The 17,863-nt window shown below is 41.3% G+C and overlaps 1 protein-coding gene across 2 annotated transcripts in view; it reads left to right on the top strand.

Annotated features, from left to right (window-relative positions):
- Positions 1 to 17,863, top strand: part of LOC134531706 (transmembrane protein 41B) — a 47,110-nt gene that overhangs the window by 14,367 nt on the left and 14,880 nt on the right. For both annotated transcript variants that reach the window (XM_063367520.1, XM_063367521.1), the window contains exon 5: positions 14,146 to 14,284. In XM_063367520.1, the coding sequence (XP_063223590.1) occupies positions 14,146 to 14,284 (139 nt within the window). The remainder of the gene's footprint in view (positions 1 to 14,145; positions 14,285 to 17,863) is intronic.

Below are 17,863 nucleotides of genomic sequence, written 5' to 3'. Positions count from 1 at the left end.
CGTGGATGAGGAACGAAGGCAGAATATTAGACGACAATAATGATTATGAAGAATGTAAAAAAGCTAATGCCAAAAATACTTATATAGATCAAGACAATAATTTCAAAAAAAAAAAAAAACGATGAAAGTAGCAACCTCATTAGAAATAAAAGATATTTACATCAATATCTAGTCGTCTCCATGAAAATGTGAAAGATGGAGAACCACCTGAAGCTGACAAGACCGAAGACTGTGATGAATCATCTGAAGCTGACATGATTGAAGATTGTGGTGACACATCTGAGGCTGACATGATCGATGACTGTGCTGACAAATCTAAGGCTGACATGATTGAGTACTGTGCTGAAGCACCTAAAGCGGTCAAGATCGAAGACTGTGATGGCGGCCTGAGACCAAAACGATGGAAACGTCGTAATAAAATAAATTATCCTGATCAAGCGTGTGATGCTGACATGAATGAGTACTATGCTGAAGCACCTAAATCATGCAAGAGCGAAGACTGTGATGGTGGCTTGAGACCTAAACGACGGAAACGATGTAATAAAATTAATTTCCTGATCAGCTTGTGATGCTGACATAATTGAGTACTGTGCTGAAGCACCTTAAGCGGTCAAGAGCAAAGACAGTGATGGTGGCTTGAGATCAAAACGATGGAAATGACGTAATAAAATTGTAACGCCCCTCGTTCCCAAAAACTATATTATTTTAAAATAATTAAAAACACCTTGGAAACTGCTGGGCAAAATATTAAGAAAATTAAAGTTAATTACCAGAGGGGACACGAGGTGGTGAACAAGACAAAATTTACACTTCCTGCACTATAGTACCTTGGGAGTTCGTGGATTGTTATGTAGAAGAAGGTATATGACAAATAAATACACTATATAAATAATTTGGTCTCTAGGTTTTCCTGGTTTATTATTAAGAGGTTTTGTTTTAGCATTATTTCGACATGATAATAAAGATCTTAGTAATTAACAAAGTTAAGGGAAAGCCCCTACATTATTTTAAACAATACATATTACACCTTAACAAAGAAATGATTACATTAACAAAATTTCAAGTATAGCACCAAAATATAATTCTCCCAGCGATTACATACATATTAGTTTTCTTGATTTTACATGTTCTTGAGGATAACGTTCTTAAAGCACTGCTCGCTGGTATCTTTTTAATGAATTTAGTTCCTTTTATGCAAGCGGAAAATATATATAGCACTTATCACCCGGGTCTTCCCAGGATGACGTCGGACCGTACGAAAACTCTTCTAAAGGGGAAAATCAGCTGGAGGTCCCGAAGATCATGCGGAGAGCAATTTCTCTCCTCAAAAACTTGGAACCTGTCTGAAACACAAGTCAAATTCAAAACGAAATAGACCTGCTTCCAGACAGTCATACACAGTCGGCGTGATGGGCCAACAAACGGGAATATGGGGAGGAAAATAAATGAATTACTCACCAAAAAGGGTGTGGAAACAGGGCCTCCCAGGTGTCTCGCGCCGTCATCAGGATGACGCGCACCGAGAAATCGTGGATGCGCGTTAGGAAAACAAATTTTTAAAGAATAAAAAAAAAAAAATTTTTAACTACACATTACTTTTTTTAAAAACTACATCTGCCTGGCTACTGTACAAATGGGATCACATTCCTTAAACACCTGACTACATCTTTTATGCAACCGAAAATCGTCGTTCCCGCGAAAAGCCTCTTAGCGCAGAGGACGCCGAGAAGACGTGGTCAACAGCCGAGGTCAGACTACTGAGTCCCGGCGATGACGGTCAAAGCTACTAATTAAATCGGGTGGTCGGCCCTAGGAAAAAAGAGGGGGAAGGTTCGGCTCATGGCCGAAAACATGCGAAGGAGTCCGAGGCGGTCGTGAAAAGACACGACATGCGCACTCTCTACCGGCAAGTACAGAAGGCAACAAACAATCGACTTCTACAGGCCGCGAGAAGAAACATAGTGCCTTATGGCGCCGCGGCACTGCTTTCTATTGGCGTAAAGGGGAACTAACAGAGGCGGAGAGCTGACTTGCCACCAGGTGTCACGAGGGTGTGCTCTACACGCTGGCGACCAGGCCCGCGGTTACTTTTTCTGCCGCTAGATGTCGTGGACGTCTCTGTGAGACCAGGGAGAAAGTCCTTGAATTAGCCCATCGTCTTGGCTAAGTTCACGTCAGGTCACTGCTCCCGACTTGATTATTCAGAACTAAGGTGAGGTGGAGAGAGAGGAAGGGGGGGACAGAAATAGCCACTAAGGTAAGAACACAGGTACACTGGAGACCCATTCGTGATGAGACTTGCTATTCTCAGCAGGCCTCTAAGAAGTAGCAGCTTGCAGCCCAGAAGCTGCTCTATGCAATTTTGTTCATGAAGAGAAATAAAATTACAAACTCGGGACGTGACTGCAGGCGAGAGAAATTTCAACCGGGCTACCCACGTCCACATTTGAAAGCAAAATATCAGATAGGCCCCCTGGGTAAGGGGTCTTCGGTCCACTGGCACAAAGTTTAAACACGTGGCGTACACCGGCCTAACAAAGAGAGAATCACCCCCTTAACAACCAGATAAATTTAAAAAATAAGATTTTCAACAAAAAAAATTAAATTATAGAAAAATTAAAAAAAGGTGACGAAATGACTAATTTCCGGCACAAAATAAATTATCCTAATCAAGCTTGTGATAATCACTGGTTCGATGACGAAAGTGACCTTGTGGTTGGTGTTGAAACAGAAGACACCAGGGATAATCATATTTATTATGAACATACAAGGAAGATGAACGTAGCAGAGAGATTGATTATACCTCATGGGAACATTCTAACATATTGGTTGACAGGCTAAGACTTCTGCATGGTTCACTTTGTGCAGGAAACTATTCGACCATCAAAGAAAAATCCTTCCTACTTAAATAACTGAGGGAAGCTGGCTACATAAAATAATGGTTTTTATTAATTGCATGTGTATAAACTTGAAGAAAAATTAAGATTTTTTAAAAATGTCTTTTATCATTTTTCGAAAGCTCATTTCTAAATAAATTTATAACTTAAAGGTGTAAAAAGTTACCACTGACATCCAAAATGTATACTAATAAAGTCATACATGTAATCATGTAAAGTTCGATAAAAAAAGTAATTGAAATCAGTTGGAGCATTTGGAGCATTTGGAGCATTTGGAGCTGTTGGAGCATTTGGAGCATTTTGAGCTGTTTTAGCATTTGGAGCATTTGGAGCTGTTTGAGCATTTGGTGTATTTGGAGCCTTTGTAGCTGTTGCACGAAGAGATGTGGACTGCAATAATTAGCGGATGCAACATTTGTAAACAGCTATAGTTCGATTGAAAACGAGTCGCGATAGTAACCAACGTCCAATCACCACCATGTTGATTGTCAGACTGTCGACTGTCCTCTTCCTGTGCGCAGGTGCACCAACCTACTTCCTGGCCACTCCAGAGTGACCAACCACAATGCCCTGCAGGGCGGGAAGTTTAAAATGTTCAAAGTCTATACACTACACTAAACAGTCTCAAACTATATACACAAGTCGGAACATCCCGGCCACCTTGAAGTAACGAGGTTACTTCAATAAATCACATGGCAGGGGTCAGAGCTTCACTGCCGTGCGTTTAGCTGTCCCTTTACTGGTACGAACGGTGGCCACGCGGGGAACCCCATCTGCACCAGGGTGAAGCTCAATGATGCGACCAAGTTGCCACTGTAGCGGGGGCAGACGGTCATCCTTCACCAACACCATCTGGTCTGGTATAAGGCAAGATCCTGAGACCTGCCATTTTACCCGCTGCTGTAGAGTGTGGAGGTAGTCTCTACTCCAACGACGCCAGAAGTTTTGATGAATTTGTTGAACCAACAACCAACGCTGGGCAGGTGGCAGGGGCGTATCTGGAAGCACGCGCTCAGGGGCTGCTACCAACGGTGCAAATGTCAAAAAATGTCCAGGAGTCAAGGCACTGAGGTCATGGGGGTCAGAGCTCACAGGGCAAAGTGGCCTCGAATTCAATACTGCCTCCACTTAAACTAGAACAGTATAGAGTTCTTCAAAGGTTAACACCTGATCACCAATGACCCTTCTCAACTGGGTCTTTGCCGACTTAACCCCAGCTTCCCACAGACCACCAAAGTGGGGGGCAGCAGGCGGAATGAAGTGCCAGGATGTACCATAGAATGAGAAAGTGTCTGTCACAGCAGCTTGATGATCTGAAGAGCCTAGCAGCTGCTGCAACTCTGTTAGATGGTTGCTTGCCCCAACAAAATTCGTTCCACAATCACTAAATATATCGGAAACCCTACCTCTCCGAACGATAAATCGCTTATAGGCAGCCAAAAAGGCACTCGTGGATAGGTATGACACTAGCTCCAAGTGTACGGCCTTTGTAGCACAACACACAAACAAACATAAATAGGCCTTCTGGCGAGGTGCTTTCCGCAGACAACTGGACTTAATAACAAAAGGCCCTGCATAATCAACTCCTGTTCTAAGAAACGGCTTGACCTGTTGAACTCGCATAGCAGAGAGGTTGCCCATCGCTGGTTGACAGGACACTGGTTTGGCCCGGAAACATCGGATATAATGCCGCACGCAATGAGAGATGGCCTGCTTGTCACCTAGGATCCAATATTGCTCTCTGAGGATTCCCTGCAGAGCCTGCAGTCCAGGGTGGCCATTTTGGTTATGACAGTGCCTAATGATCAGCTCTGTCAAGAAGAGTTTTTTCAGAAGTAAGAGGGGATGTTTCTGACCAAACGGCAAACTAGAATGATGTAATCTACCCCCTACTCTCAACAACCCAGACCTGTCCAGGAAGGGGGCAAGTTTTCGAAGCTGTGGTGATAGGCGTTGACCCTTCTTCAGGGCAGATAAGTCCTTATCGAACACAACAGACTGGACATGACGAATACACAATTGTAGAGCCTTATCCAACTCTGCAGTGGTCAGATTCCCCGTCATGCAAGATGCCACTGAAACTCTAATGTTATGACTGAAACGAAGAACGTAGGCAAGTACCCGCAGAAGTTTGGTTAAACGACTGAATCGTGAGATAAGGGCAGCTAGGTCTTCGGTACAAGGAACAACCATAAGGGCATGAAGCCTGTGCTCTTGCAACACACCTGGATCAAGCGACTCATTGGTTGTCAGACCAGATGGCCACAACTCTTCTGGCTCTCGCAACCATGGTGGCCCAGACCACCACAATGGATGTGTGATTAACTGAGCGGGCAGCAAACCTCGGGAGGCACAATCTGCAGGGTTTTGCTCGGACTTAACATGCTTCCAAATTGTTGCAGAAGTAAGATTCTGTATCTCGCTAACTCGGTTAGTGACGAAAGTCTTAAGCTGATGGGGCGATGTGTGCAACCATGCGATTACCACCTGAGAGTCCGTCCAGGCCACTACTGATGACGGGTTGACCTCTGCATACAATTTGGTAACATGGTGCAGCAGACGGGCCAATAACAGTGCCCCACACAGCTCAAGATGAGGCAGAGACACAACTTTCACTGGCGCCACCTTTGATTTCGCAGCGATGAGATGTGTAGTAACTTCTAATCCTGGTCCACTGACACGTAAGTATAATACCGCAGCATAGCCAACCTCAGAACTGTCACAAAAGCCATGAAATTGGTATGAGCAACCTTGGGGTTCCTTAACGAGTCTCGGAATGGCGAGGGATGACAATACAGGAAGTTCACGATTGAACTGATTTCAAGAGTGTACAATATCCAATGATGGTACATCATCCCAGTCCAGCTGCTTCAACCAAAGTGTTTGGATCAGATGTTTTGAAAACATGAGCAGAGGAGTAAGCCATCCAAGTGGGTCAAAGATTCAGGCGACAGCCGACAGGATGTTTCGTTTGGTCGCAGGATTGGTGCTACGTTGTGTCTTATACGAAAAGGTATCAGCGGTTGGATTCCATTCCACCCCAAGGACCTTCACAGCATACCCGTTTCCATTGTCCAACGACAGAGATTGCGACATCTCGACGTCTTCAGGAGGCAGCCAATCTAGAAGCGCCGGATGATTGCTGACAAATTTCCGTAACTGAAAACCTCCGCTGGCCAATAAGTCTATCACCTCCCGTTGAAGCGTTAGCGCCGACTCAAGGGAGTGGGAGCCAGTGACCACATCGTCAACATACACATCAGTAGTCAAAACCTTTGATGCCAATGGATACTTCTCTTTCTCATCATCAGCCAACTGTTGTAAGGTACGAAGTGCCAAGAAGGGAGCCGGAGCAACGCCATAGGTAACTGTTTTCAAGCGAAAATCTTGAATGGGATCGTTGTCCGAGAAACGCCACACAATTCCTTGGAGATCCCAGCAGTCTGAATGCATTTGTATTTGGCGATACATCTGCTAGATGTCCGCAGTGAAGACAATGGTATGTAGTCTGAAGGATAACATGACATTTATAATCTCCTTTTGAAGTTTAGGACCTGTCAGCAAGGCATCGTTCAATGAGGTCCCCGACGAATCCTTCGCGGATGCGTCAAAAACTACTGTGAGTTTTGTTGTCGAACTCTCTGGTTTGACCACACAGTGATGCAGGAGATAGTACGTTTGCGACGATGTGCCCGCAGGTGACTTGATAGCCTCCATGTGTCCCTTATCCAAATAATCTTGCATGAAATCACAATAGAGCTGATGTAATTTTGGATCCTTCTGAAGGCGAGTCTCCACACGAAGCAAACGGTTAACTGCCTGTGGCCTACTGATCCCAAACTTTTGTGTTTCAGAACAAAATGGCAAGGACACAGTGTATTTGCCTAAGTGATCTCGTGAGTGGGTGCACACAAAATGCTCTTCACATTGAATGTCCTCTGGTGACTGATGTTTAGTGGGGGGAAACTCCTCTAGTTCCCAGAACCGGTTTATAATGTCGGGTAATGCCGGAACGGTGAGAAGAGAGACACAAAAGGCCTTAGCAGTGGGACACTGGGACTCTACAGGACCCATCAAGACCCATCCCATGAGCGACTCCAAGGCTGCAGGGTAGCCCTCGCGTTTGCCCCCTGTTAGAAGACGAGGGAGTAAATCAGCACCGATGAGCAGATCAATCGGACCAGGTGTATCAAAGGTCGGGTCAGCAAGTTTGAGATGACTCACGGCCTTACGTACCTCCGAGGACAATGGCGTACTGGGCAATTGATTCGTTATCCTTGGAAGCACAAATACATCAATAGCAAAGTGAATATCACTATCAATGGGTGAGATTACAACTGAGGTGTACGATTTGGCAACAGTAACCGGGGTGTTGGACAACCCATGTACCGATAAGCCAGTTCTTCGACGAGGTAATCCTAATGTTTGAAGACAGTGTTCAGAAATGAAACTAGCCTGGCTGGCCGTATCCAGTAATGCACGAACGGCAACACGTGCTCCAGACGCAGTAAGTAAAACATGTACCTGAGCAGTAGATAACAGAATTGTCTTAGATGCCAGCTTCATTACTGGAGTAACAGCAGAAACTATTGCACTGGATTCTTCATGGGTAGACAGGGTAGTATCCACATTATCTTCAGCTCCATTAGGCTCAGCAGCTCGATTGAAGTGTAACAACGAATGGTGCCGCACTCCACAGCGGCGACAAGCAGATTTTGAGGGACAATGCTTGGCCTGATGAGAAGCGGCCAGACAGTTTATGCAGAGCCTATGTTCCTTCACAACAGTGTAACGATCTGCAGGGTCTTGCTGCAAAAACTGTGAACATGAATACAGGTTGTGCGGACCTCCGCACACAACGCACACCTGCTGGGAACTCACCAAACACTTAGACGTCTGCATGCGACTAGGCGTCCCTCTAGGCAGTGGTTGTGGCTTCCACCTGGGTGCCGGTACGGATCTAGAGTTAGGTCGGGATGAACATACTGCCTCATGCGCATTGCAGTGCTTCTCAAGGAATGCTATGAAGTCACGGAGGGTGGGGAATTCATTAGATAAAGTCATTTCCCACTTAGTGCGCAACACATTGTCTAAACATTTACAAAGAATTGGAAGCAGTATCAAATTCCAGTGATTGACTGGAACATTCATGGCCTTTAAAGCAGAAATGTTTTCGGTAATAACCGATAACAGATGTCTTAAGGATTTAGGATTGTCTAGTGATGCAACTGGTGCTTGTAACAATGCCTCAACGTGTATGCTCACAGCAAGACGCTTGTTTTCGTAGCGGTTAGTCAACAAATCCCACGCCACACGGAAGTTGGCAGCTGTCATGGGCAGCGCCTGAACCATCCCAAGTGCCTCACCCTGTAAGGAGGTTTTCAGGTACGCAAGTTGTTCAATCGGGGAGACATCACGATTGTTGATAATAAGTGTGGAGAACAAATTGGCAAAGTTCAGCCATTGCCTCTGGTCACCATCAAAACTAGGCAGTGTTATCTTAGGAAGTGCTACACGAGGACTGGTGCTCGGACCGGTCGGGGGCGGCGAGTCACTGGAAGATGGACCTGACAAGCTGTCAAATACGGCTATCACATCAAAATATTTAGCTTCAAATTCATTCATGCGAGCAGCATGGTCGTCCAAATTGAACTCGTCGAGAGTGTCAGATGCGGCCTCAACTGTGACATAGTCTGCATCAAAATGATCGCGGAGCTGAGCAAGGTCTCGTACCGTGGCCAAGAACAAGCCCTGCTTGGCTGGGTCAATGCGTACGACTTGTGCAAGGTCATGAGCTCTCTTCATGCGACCTTCCGTCAACTTAAGTCGAACCATTGCCGCCCGTACGGCCGCCATCGTGGCAAAGACGTCACGAGACTTAATATGTGAGGTTAGGGCACCACTACAACTGAAAACTATAACCTCTACAAATAATTACGAAAATCTCAAGCACAGAACAGCGGAACGACGCAAGGTACCTGGGAGTCCCATACCAGCAAAGCAAACAATAAACAGATGCCCATTCCAGAACAACGAAGTGGATAATCAGCCTTAAGAGTCCACAGCAACGACGACTAAATTAACACAAAGACTTGACGGAGCATTGAGAGCATCACCATACAATATAGGAGACTTGCGATGTGATAATTTTGCCGGTATTTCACAACGACGACACACCATGTGCGCGATCGCACCATATCAAAACGTACCTAAGTGGTCTGTAAACACCCAACGAAAACTCACTTAGGTATGACGTGGATAACGGACAAATCACTTGCACCACAAAACAAGAACACGAAATGCAACGAAACAAAGTAACGAAACTTATCGCCGAGACGAAACAACAGCGCGAGTACCGAACTGTACCGCATGGGCAGAGACAAAGCGAGATTACACCACCAAATTACGACGAATCCCAGAACAGATCCGGCCCGGAGGACCAAAAAATGTTGCACGAAGAGATGTGGACTGCAATAATTAGCGGATGCAACATTTGTAAACAGCTATAGTTCGATTGAAAACGAGTCGCGATAGTAACCAACGTCCACTCACCACCATGTTGATTGTCAGACTGTCGACTGTCCTCTTCCTGTGCGCAGGTGCACCAACCTACTTCCTGGCCACTCCAGAGTGACCAACCACAATGCCCTGCAGGGCGGGAAGTTTAAAATGTTCAAAGTCTATACACTACACTAAACAGTCTCAAACTATATACACAAGTCGGAACAGTAGCATTTGATGCTGTTGGAACATTTGGAGCATTTGGAGCTGTTGGAGCATTTGGAGCTGTTGGAGCATTTGTAGCATTTGGAGCATTTGGAGAATTTGGAGCATTTGGAGCTGTTGGAGCATTTGGAGCATTTGGAGCATTTGGAGCTGTTGGAGCATTTGGAGCATTTGGTGCATATGGAGCCTTTGTAGCATTTGGAGCTGTTGGAGCATTTGGAGCATTTGGAGCCTCTGGAGCTGTTGGATCTAAGAATTAGTCGTTTCACGTCTATGCAGGGCTAAATGTTTATAAGATTACTGGCTTTCGCAAGTGATCCTTTAGTAGGATATAAATTATGTAATAAATATTATGTTTGTAAAAGAACTTGCGGTGTTTTATTTCTCGAACCTGACATTTTTCTTGTATTTAAATTAAATTTATTTTCAGCTTCGTTCATAGATCGAAGATAGTTTCGATTCAATATGTAAAATAATGTGTGATTTTTTTTGGTGAATTTTGGAATTTTTCCCGAACTAATAAGTCAATAAATACAAATATCTAAAATGGCGGTCATAATCATTTAAAGGATGATGGTAATAGATGATTTTAAGTCTCCTTTAGGACTTTGATAATAATTTATTATAATAATTATTTTTTCCATAAAATATATTTTTTGCATCATCCAAGGATCGAACCAAGAACGGGAATTGATATAATCAATCATTACTTTAATGAGTGAATTTTTTGATGAATTTTGGAATTTTTTCCAGAATTTCTAGCTAAATAATTACACAATTCCAAGATGGCGCCCAAATTTCAAGATGGCAGGCACTCCAGTAATAATAAATGATTACTGCACTCTAGCAAGTAAAACTTAGACAAGTATGATGGAAATGTACTCTATAAGACGAGTACACGCACAAGATGGTGTCCTCCAGCAGACGAAAACAAGATGGTGGCAATGACCTCTAGCAGGTGGTAGCTTCTGGTAGCATGTACTGAACGCAAAATGGCAGATTCATGATGGTCGTCAAGGTAAAAGTCAAATTTCAAGGTCAAGGTCAAAGTTCAATGCCAACAGTTGAGTACAAAGTTATGGTGAACAGAATATTATACTAACATGGTATCAGCAAACTCTAGCAGACGAAAACCAGATGGTGGTCTCCAGTGGATGAAGACAAGATGGCGGACATGTCGTCATACCAGCTGACGATATATATATACCTTGCTATTGGTGGCGATAGATCAGTCTGTAGGTGGCTTCTGTGGAGGAAGTATCTTTTTTTTTTTTTTTGCTCTAATAGTTTCGAAGCAAGGACAGGAATCGAACTAATTAATCAGTATTCTAATAAGTAATTTGTTTGATGAATTTTGGAATTTTTCTCGAATCTCTAGCATTAAACTTATGTATGTTCAAGATGGAGACCGTAACCAAAAGTGCAACGGTGTTTTTTAAAAAAAATTATTATTTAATTCGATTGATTAATTTTTTAATGATTTTTAAATTTTTTCCCGATCTTCTAACAAAACAATTACGGATATTCAAGATTGTGACCGTAACGATAATTGTTACAGTTACGTCTTAATACATGATGGTGGTTCTGTCTCGAACAGGTGGTGCTATTATTACTTCAAATCAAAAAAATTACAAGTCCGAATATGCAATTTATTTTTATATATACCTTATTTTATTCTAAGTTTGGTAAATGTCTCGATGGCCGTGCGGTTAAAGGCGTATGTTTTCCAACCTAGAGATCAGAGCATCAATGGTTCGAATCACAGCGCTTCCAATGTATTTTGTTAAAAAAATTAAATTTAATATGGTAGGTAATGGAACATCGACCTTATGTGATGATTCAGAGCGACGCTGGCGCTCTCTATGAACAAACAGCAGAAATAAAGTCAATGGTATCCAAGATGGTTGCCTCCAGAAGAACAAAAATAAAATAAAATAAAGAGCTAGGCTGGCGCTCTCTAGGAACAAACAGCAAGCAGAAACAAAGTCAACGGTATTCAAGATGGCGGCCTACAGAAGAACAAAAAAAATCAAGAGCGTTGCTGGCGCTATCTAGGTACAAAGAACAGAAACAAAGTCGACGGCATCTAAGATGGCGGCCTCCAGTGGAACAGAAAAATTTAATATGGCGGTCATGATGAAAATTTCATCATAATGAGTGGGGCACTCTATTTAAATATGGCGGATCCAAGATGGCAAAAAAAAAAATAGATTTAGGTCGTTGAAACCGTAGTCGTCCAATCCTAGATGTCTAAAAATTGTAACGAATGTAAACGCTGAATTTTTTTTACATAGAATGTAAAGTATTTCCCCAGTATATACCATTATTTTTTCAAACGTTTTCTTTTACTGTAAGTTCTCACATGCTCTGTGGTTTTTAAATAGAATAGTTTGACTCAAAGTTTTTGTTCTAAAGTCATGTGTCCTAACTTGGTTTTTCATAATGTCGTTTGTCCTAAAATCATTTGTCCTAAAAGTCGTTTGTCCTAAAGTCATTTGTTCTAAAGTCTTTTTTCCTAATGTCGTTTGTCCTAAAGTCGTTTGTCCTAATGTCGTTTGTCCTAATGTCGTTTGTCCTAAAGTCGTTTGTCCTAATGTCGTTTGTCCTAAAGTCGTTTTTCCTAAAACTCAGAGTAAGGATTTATCGATACTGGAACCGTCGTTTGTCCTAAAAGTCGTTTGTCCTAAAGTCGTTTGTCCTAATGTCGTTTGTCCTAAAGTCGTTTGTCCTAAAACTCAGAGTAAAAATATTTTGAAGCTGTTCCGTCGTTTGTCCTAAAATTCGTTTGTCCTAAAGTCGTTTGTCCTAAAGTTGTTTGTCCTAACGTCGTTTGTCCTAATTTTTAGGACAAACGAAATTAGGATAAACGCTTTAGGACAAACGATTTTAGGACAAACGCCGCACCCCCAAAAAACGCATAGAATAAAAGTTGTAGCAAATTAAATTTCTAATATAAAATGTATCTGTGATTTTTTTTTGTATCTGCAACAGTTTTTGTTTTAATCGCGAATGAAATGGTCACTCTCTTGACCGTGCTCCGAGATGCAACAAAAAAAAAAAGCTGTCACCGTCGCCTAGCTTGTTCAGGGAGGGGAGGTAAGTGGTGAGAAGAAAGGAAAACACCGGAGGGTTGGAAAGAGGAGTGGAAGGGAAGGGCATCTGCCATCTTCTTTGTTAATTTGTAGAGAGGGGGAGGAAGTCACAGACACACGCATGCACGCACACACCCTAAGACCCAGCAACACACACAAAGGTGCTTATCAGTCCGTGTTAATACTACGTGAATGTTTTTTTTCCTAACAGCAGGCGTTTTTCCTTGTTTGAAGATGCCTTTTAAATCACTCTAGCCATTTTAATTTAGCATGATTTACGTAGTCCAATCGACGGTGCATTACAAAACTGTCGTAACTTCGAAGGCCTCGTAGTATCCCGTACTCGTAATTATGAGGTTCCACTGTATTAGCATTTATCGCAGAAAAACTCTTATTTAGCATTTTATCGCATTTATTGAGTCATTTCGCATTTTATCGCGGTTATTTCGCATTTGCGAATTTTCCGGGACTCTAGTGATTACAGTGCTGCAATTACATGTTTGACAAACAGCAAAAGTACAGCAGACTTAATGATGTACAGGAAGGCGAAAGGAATTGCAGCAGGTGCAGTGCATATTTACCAAGCCTGCTTTCACAACAGAAGTGTACCGAACAGGTAGACCATACTGCTTAACCAGCAACTGTCTGAAACTAGGAGTTTCATTCTATGAAGGTTGCTGTACACCAGACTGCTGGTCGCTAGTGCGTACGGCTAATTCTAAACTTCTGCACCTGTCTATTCGCCTTCTTCCTGCAGAGTGTTCAAATGTCACTGTGCTGTTATCGCGCATCCTCTCAGCTAGTGGATTGGTGTCCTGATGCACGTGGAATTAAAATTTTGTGCCACTGTTCACGCCTGTAACTTTGCAGGGTTTCGTTTCCGGATATGATCCTAAATCAAATTTACATTTTTTTGGCTTTCCCTGACACCCAATAAATTAATACGCCACAATTTTTTAATACCTTTGTATGTTTTTGCTCTCGTCACTTACTGTAGCCTATGGGTTGGGGGAAAATATGTGTACTATTAGATTGTTGGCAGTCTTCTGGTAGTGATAACTGATTTTTTTTTTGCTGCCCTAAAAACATAACCTATAGTTTGTTTGGTTTGTATGTGTTAGTTATTTGAAAATATGTTAAGTTGTATGTGTTATTTAGCAGTAGGCTTGTAGTTGTGTTCTAAAGCATTGTTGTACAACTTGTAAAACTCACTGGCTAACTATCACTATTGAAGGGGAAATCCTCACAGGAGCTCCACTACCTTACCTTTACTTCCGTCTTCTGTTATGCCGGTCTTTATTTTCAAGCTCCAAGGCGGTGCTCCATTCATCTGTGTATGTTCCTTAGGAATGGAGTACTTGCAAACAACATAGTTATTGTAGTTGTGTGTGCTCGTCAGAGAAGATGTTTTTCCTATGGTCTGCTTGCAGGTGAACAGGCATCGAGACAACTTATTCAACTACATGTTTTTTCTGAGGGTGACACCTTTCCTTCCCAATTGGTTCATCAACATTGTGTCTCCAATCATTGATGTCCCTTTGTCCGTTTTCTTTATTGGAACATTCCTGGGTAAGTGGAAACAAGTTTTACTGTCACTTTTCACATTTCTGAATACAGTATGATATTATTCACAACTTAAATACAGTACCATTTATGAGTAATAACAAGATAGGAGAATACTAAGAGAACATTGCATTTAGGGATTCCAGAATTGTTTAAATAAAAGGGACAAGCTTTTATTGTTAACTGTGTTAAAACCAAAATAACACAGAAATATGAGTCAGTATACCATACAACTCCGTAATACACCATTTAACACTAAAATGCGAGTTAAGTCATTAAATAAAACTTAATTTAACGCTTTAAAGACCAAGAACACATGTTCAAATTTTTGTCTGGACCAGCGAAGAAATTTCGGCATAATCTGTTTTTCTAGTAAAATGCAATTTTTTCTGTTATTTTATATCATTTTTGTGTAATTGAATAATAACATTTTTTTCAAATTTGGCATCGGTCATATACGCCCGCCGTGGGCCCTTGAGACTTCATATTATTCAATTTTCTTACAGGACCAGAGCGGGCGTATACGACCAATCGTAATTTTGCTTCATTTTTCGTGACATTTGGCCTCTTAGGCTCTGCTGAACGAAATTGGAGAACACGGATATCTCACGGCAATGTTCAACCCCTCATCTCCCTCTCATTTTTATCTTATTTTAAAGTTACGTAATGGTAGAGTGTTTCCGAAAGAAACTTATCTGGTTCTGTCGACCACAGCGACACTGACTGTTACATAATATTTGTGGTGTCAGGTTGTTAGCTGGTCCAGGCTTCAAACTATCTATGTGATGTCTCATCTGCAGATAGACAGCGAAGTGATACACCAGCTTACAAAAAAGCCAACTTACACAGTCATTCTCATAGTCTTGAAAATTGAACCGGAAATTGTAAACATGCCCACTTTATCACTTTTTTCATTCAGTATGTAAATGAATGTCCCCAAATCAGTGTTTTTAGTTTCGTTCTAGTTAGTGCATGTGATGTTATCTATAAAAGTGTTCAAACGTCTTCCAGTGAGTGCATAATGTGTAAATAAGTCAACATGACAGACAAGTTCTTATCTCGAACTCAGCACATTCTGAAGTTAGCTCAAGAATGTAAATTGGATTCAGATTCTGGTAAGTTGCATAAATTATAAGAGGAAAATTTGGCAATACAGGTAATGTTGCAGCATTTTCTATTACCATGCAGCTAAATTCTCTTATTCGCTAGAAGTTGAGTCACATTTTGGTAATCTTTATGACATTGAAAGGGACTGTTGACTAAGATGTAGTTTATACAGCTTGCAGCATTGTTCAGTAAACAGCTGTTTACATTACCGTTACTGCCAAATTATGTATTCCTAAAATTACTTTTTTTTTTTTCGTATAACATTGTAAGTAATTTTTTTTTATTCTGAAAATGACACCATTACAACCAACGATGCATCGGGCGATCCTGACTTCAATGTTTCTGGAGATGATTCATCATCCAGTTGTTCAGAAAGTGATGATCCCCTTCCGAAAAAACAGAAAATATGTGTTATTGCCAACATCGGAGTTTCTGAAACTTCCTTCGGTGATCCTGCTCCATCAAACTCTACCCATATCCAATCCACTATTGTTGAGGCCGGAATGTCTACTAGTCAACCTACAGTTATGCCTGACTATCAGTGGACTGATCCCAGTGAAAGAAATAAACAGTTCAATTTTAGCACACAGTCTGGTATAAATTCTATTGTAAATGAGGAATTGGAAGACATCACACCTTTAATATTTTTGAATTGTTCTTGAGTGAAGACATTTTATAAATGATGGTCAAACAAACAAATATATACGCAGAGCAAAATTTCAGTAATGGACAGTGTAAATCAACACCAAAGTGGGTCCCAACTAATGTGGGAGAAATGAAGACATTTCTTGGAATTATTTGTTACATTGGACTTGTTCGAAAACCAATGATACGCAGTTATTGGAGCCAAGAAATTTTATACAAAAAGACTTGATTCCATCAGTGATGAGCAGAAACAGATTTGAAGTGCTGCTAAGGCTATGGCACTTTTCAGATAACAAGGATCAGGTCGAAAGTGACCGACTACACAATATTTCCCCTTTGGTTGAAAAATTGATAGCAAATTTTCAAAACATTTACACGCCATCTGAGACAGTGTGCATCGACAAGTCATTACTCATTAGTTCCATACAAAGGGAGACTGGCGATCAAACAGTATATTTCCAACAAGTCCAGTAAGTATGGGATCAAGTTGTTCAAATTGTGTTGTGCACATGGCTATACTTGGAATTTGCATGTGTACTGTGGGAAGGAAAGAGATCCAAGTGGAGCGGTGCCTACGAAAATAGTAATGAAATTATCTGAAGGACTACTTGATGCTGGTAGAACAATAGTTACTGATAATTATTATTCCAGCTTACAACTTGCGAACAGTCTTCTGGATAGAAAAGCTCATCTCTTGGGAACACTGAGGAAAAACCGAAAAGGAAATCCGAAGGAAGTAATTTGTAAACAGTTGAAAAAAGGGGAAGTTATTGCCAAAGAAAATGAGCGAGGTGTTGTTATTTTGAAGTGGAAAGATAAACGTGATGTACTCATGATTTCCACTAAACATACAACTGAAATGGAAGTTTTGAAAAAAAATGGTAAGGAAATTTCGAAGCCAAAAATGATCTTAGACTACAACAAAGGCAAATCATCTATTGACATTTCAGATCAGATGTCAAAATACAACACAAGTTTACGGAGGACAGTAAAATGGTACCACAAACTTGCTGTTGAACATCTTTTTGGTACTGCACTTTTGAATGTGCAGATAATATATAACTTATGTGCAACCAAAAAATTGTCCATTACTGTCTTCAAGGAAGAAATAGCAAAGGAACTGTTGAAGAAGCCCAATGAGACAGAAGTACATATGTGAAACCCCACACCTCCTACATCTAGACGCTGATCCTTACAGTCGCATAGGTTTGACAAAAAACCTGGTCAATTTGACAAAGTGCGCAAGTACTGCAAAGGATGCTATGCAAAGTGCTCCAAGGTAGAAACATCAAAAAACAAAGTAAAAGATGTAGTAACATTTTGGAGAGATTGTGCAGCTGAACCACATTTCTGTTTGGAATGTTTCCATTCATATCATCGCAACTGAACATTTGTTATAATGTGATAATATTCGTACTTTTGTAAGAAATAGGCCTGCATGCATTATTTTTTCATGTGTCGATTTATAAATGTACTTTCAAAGATCGTATTTCATATTTTTAGATGTGATAAAAATTATTTTTCCGACCTTTCTCTTGCTGTAAACATAAAGCTTTGCCAAAAAATTTGTAAAAGAAGTGTAACAATTCAATTTTCTAAAGGAACTCTATTATTTTACTGGGAAAATGTTTTATTTCATATTTTTCATGTTTTAGGACTATTGTAATAAGAATAATAAAAATATTATAGAGAAATATAATAAAATTAAAAGAAAAATAGAGTGAGCATAAAAATCTGAAAACAAATTGAGTGAGGTTCCGCGATGGACCACAGCAGTCGTTCCAAGTAGTTGTATATAAGCTTGAAGCGGTCGTGTGGGCTTGGTGTCGCTGA

Source organism: Bacillus rossius, chromosome 5 (genome assembly GCF_032445375.1).
Source record: "Bacillus rossius redtenbacheri isolate Brsri chromosome 5, Brsri_v3, whole genome shotgun sequence".
Taxonomy (NCBI): Eukaryota; Metazoa; Arthropoda; class Insecta; order Phasmatodea; family Bacillidae; genus Bacillus; species Bacillus rossius.
This window is presented reverse-complemented; position numbering and strand designations above follow the sequence as displayed.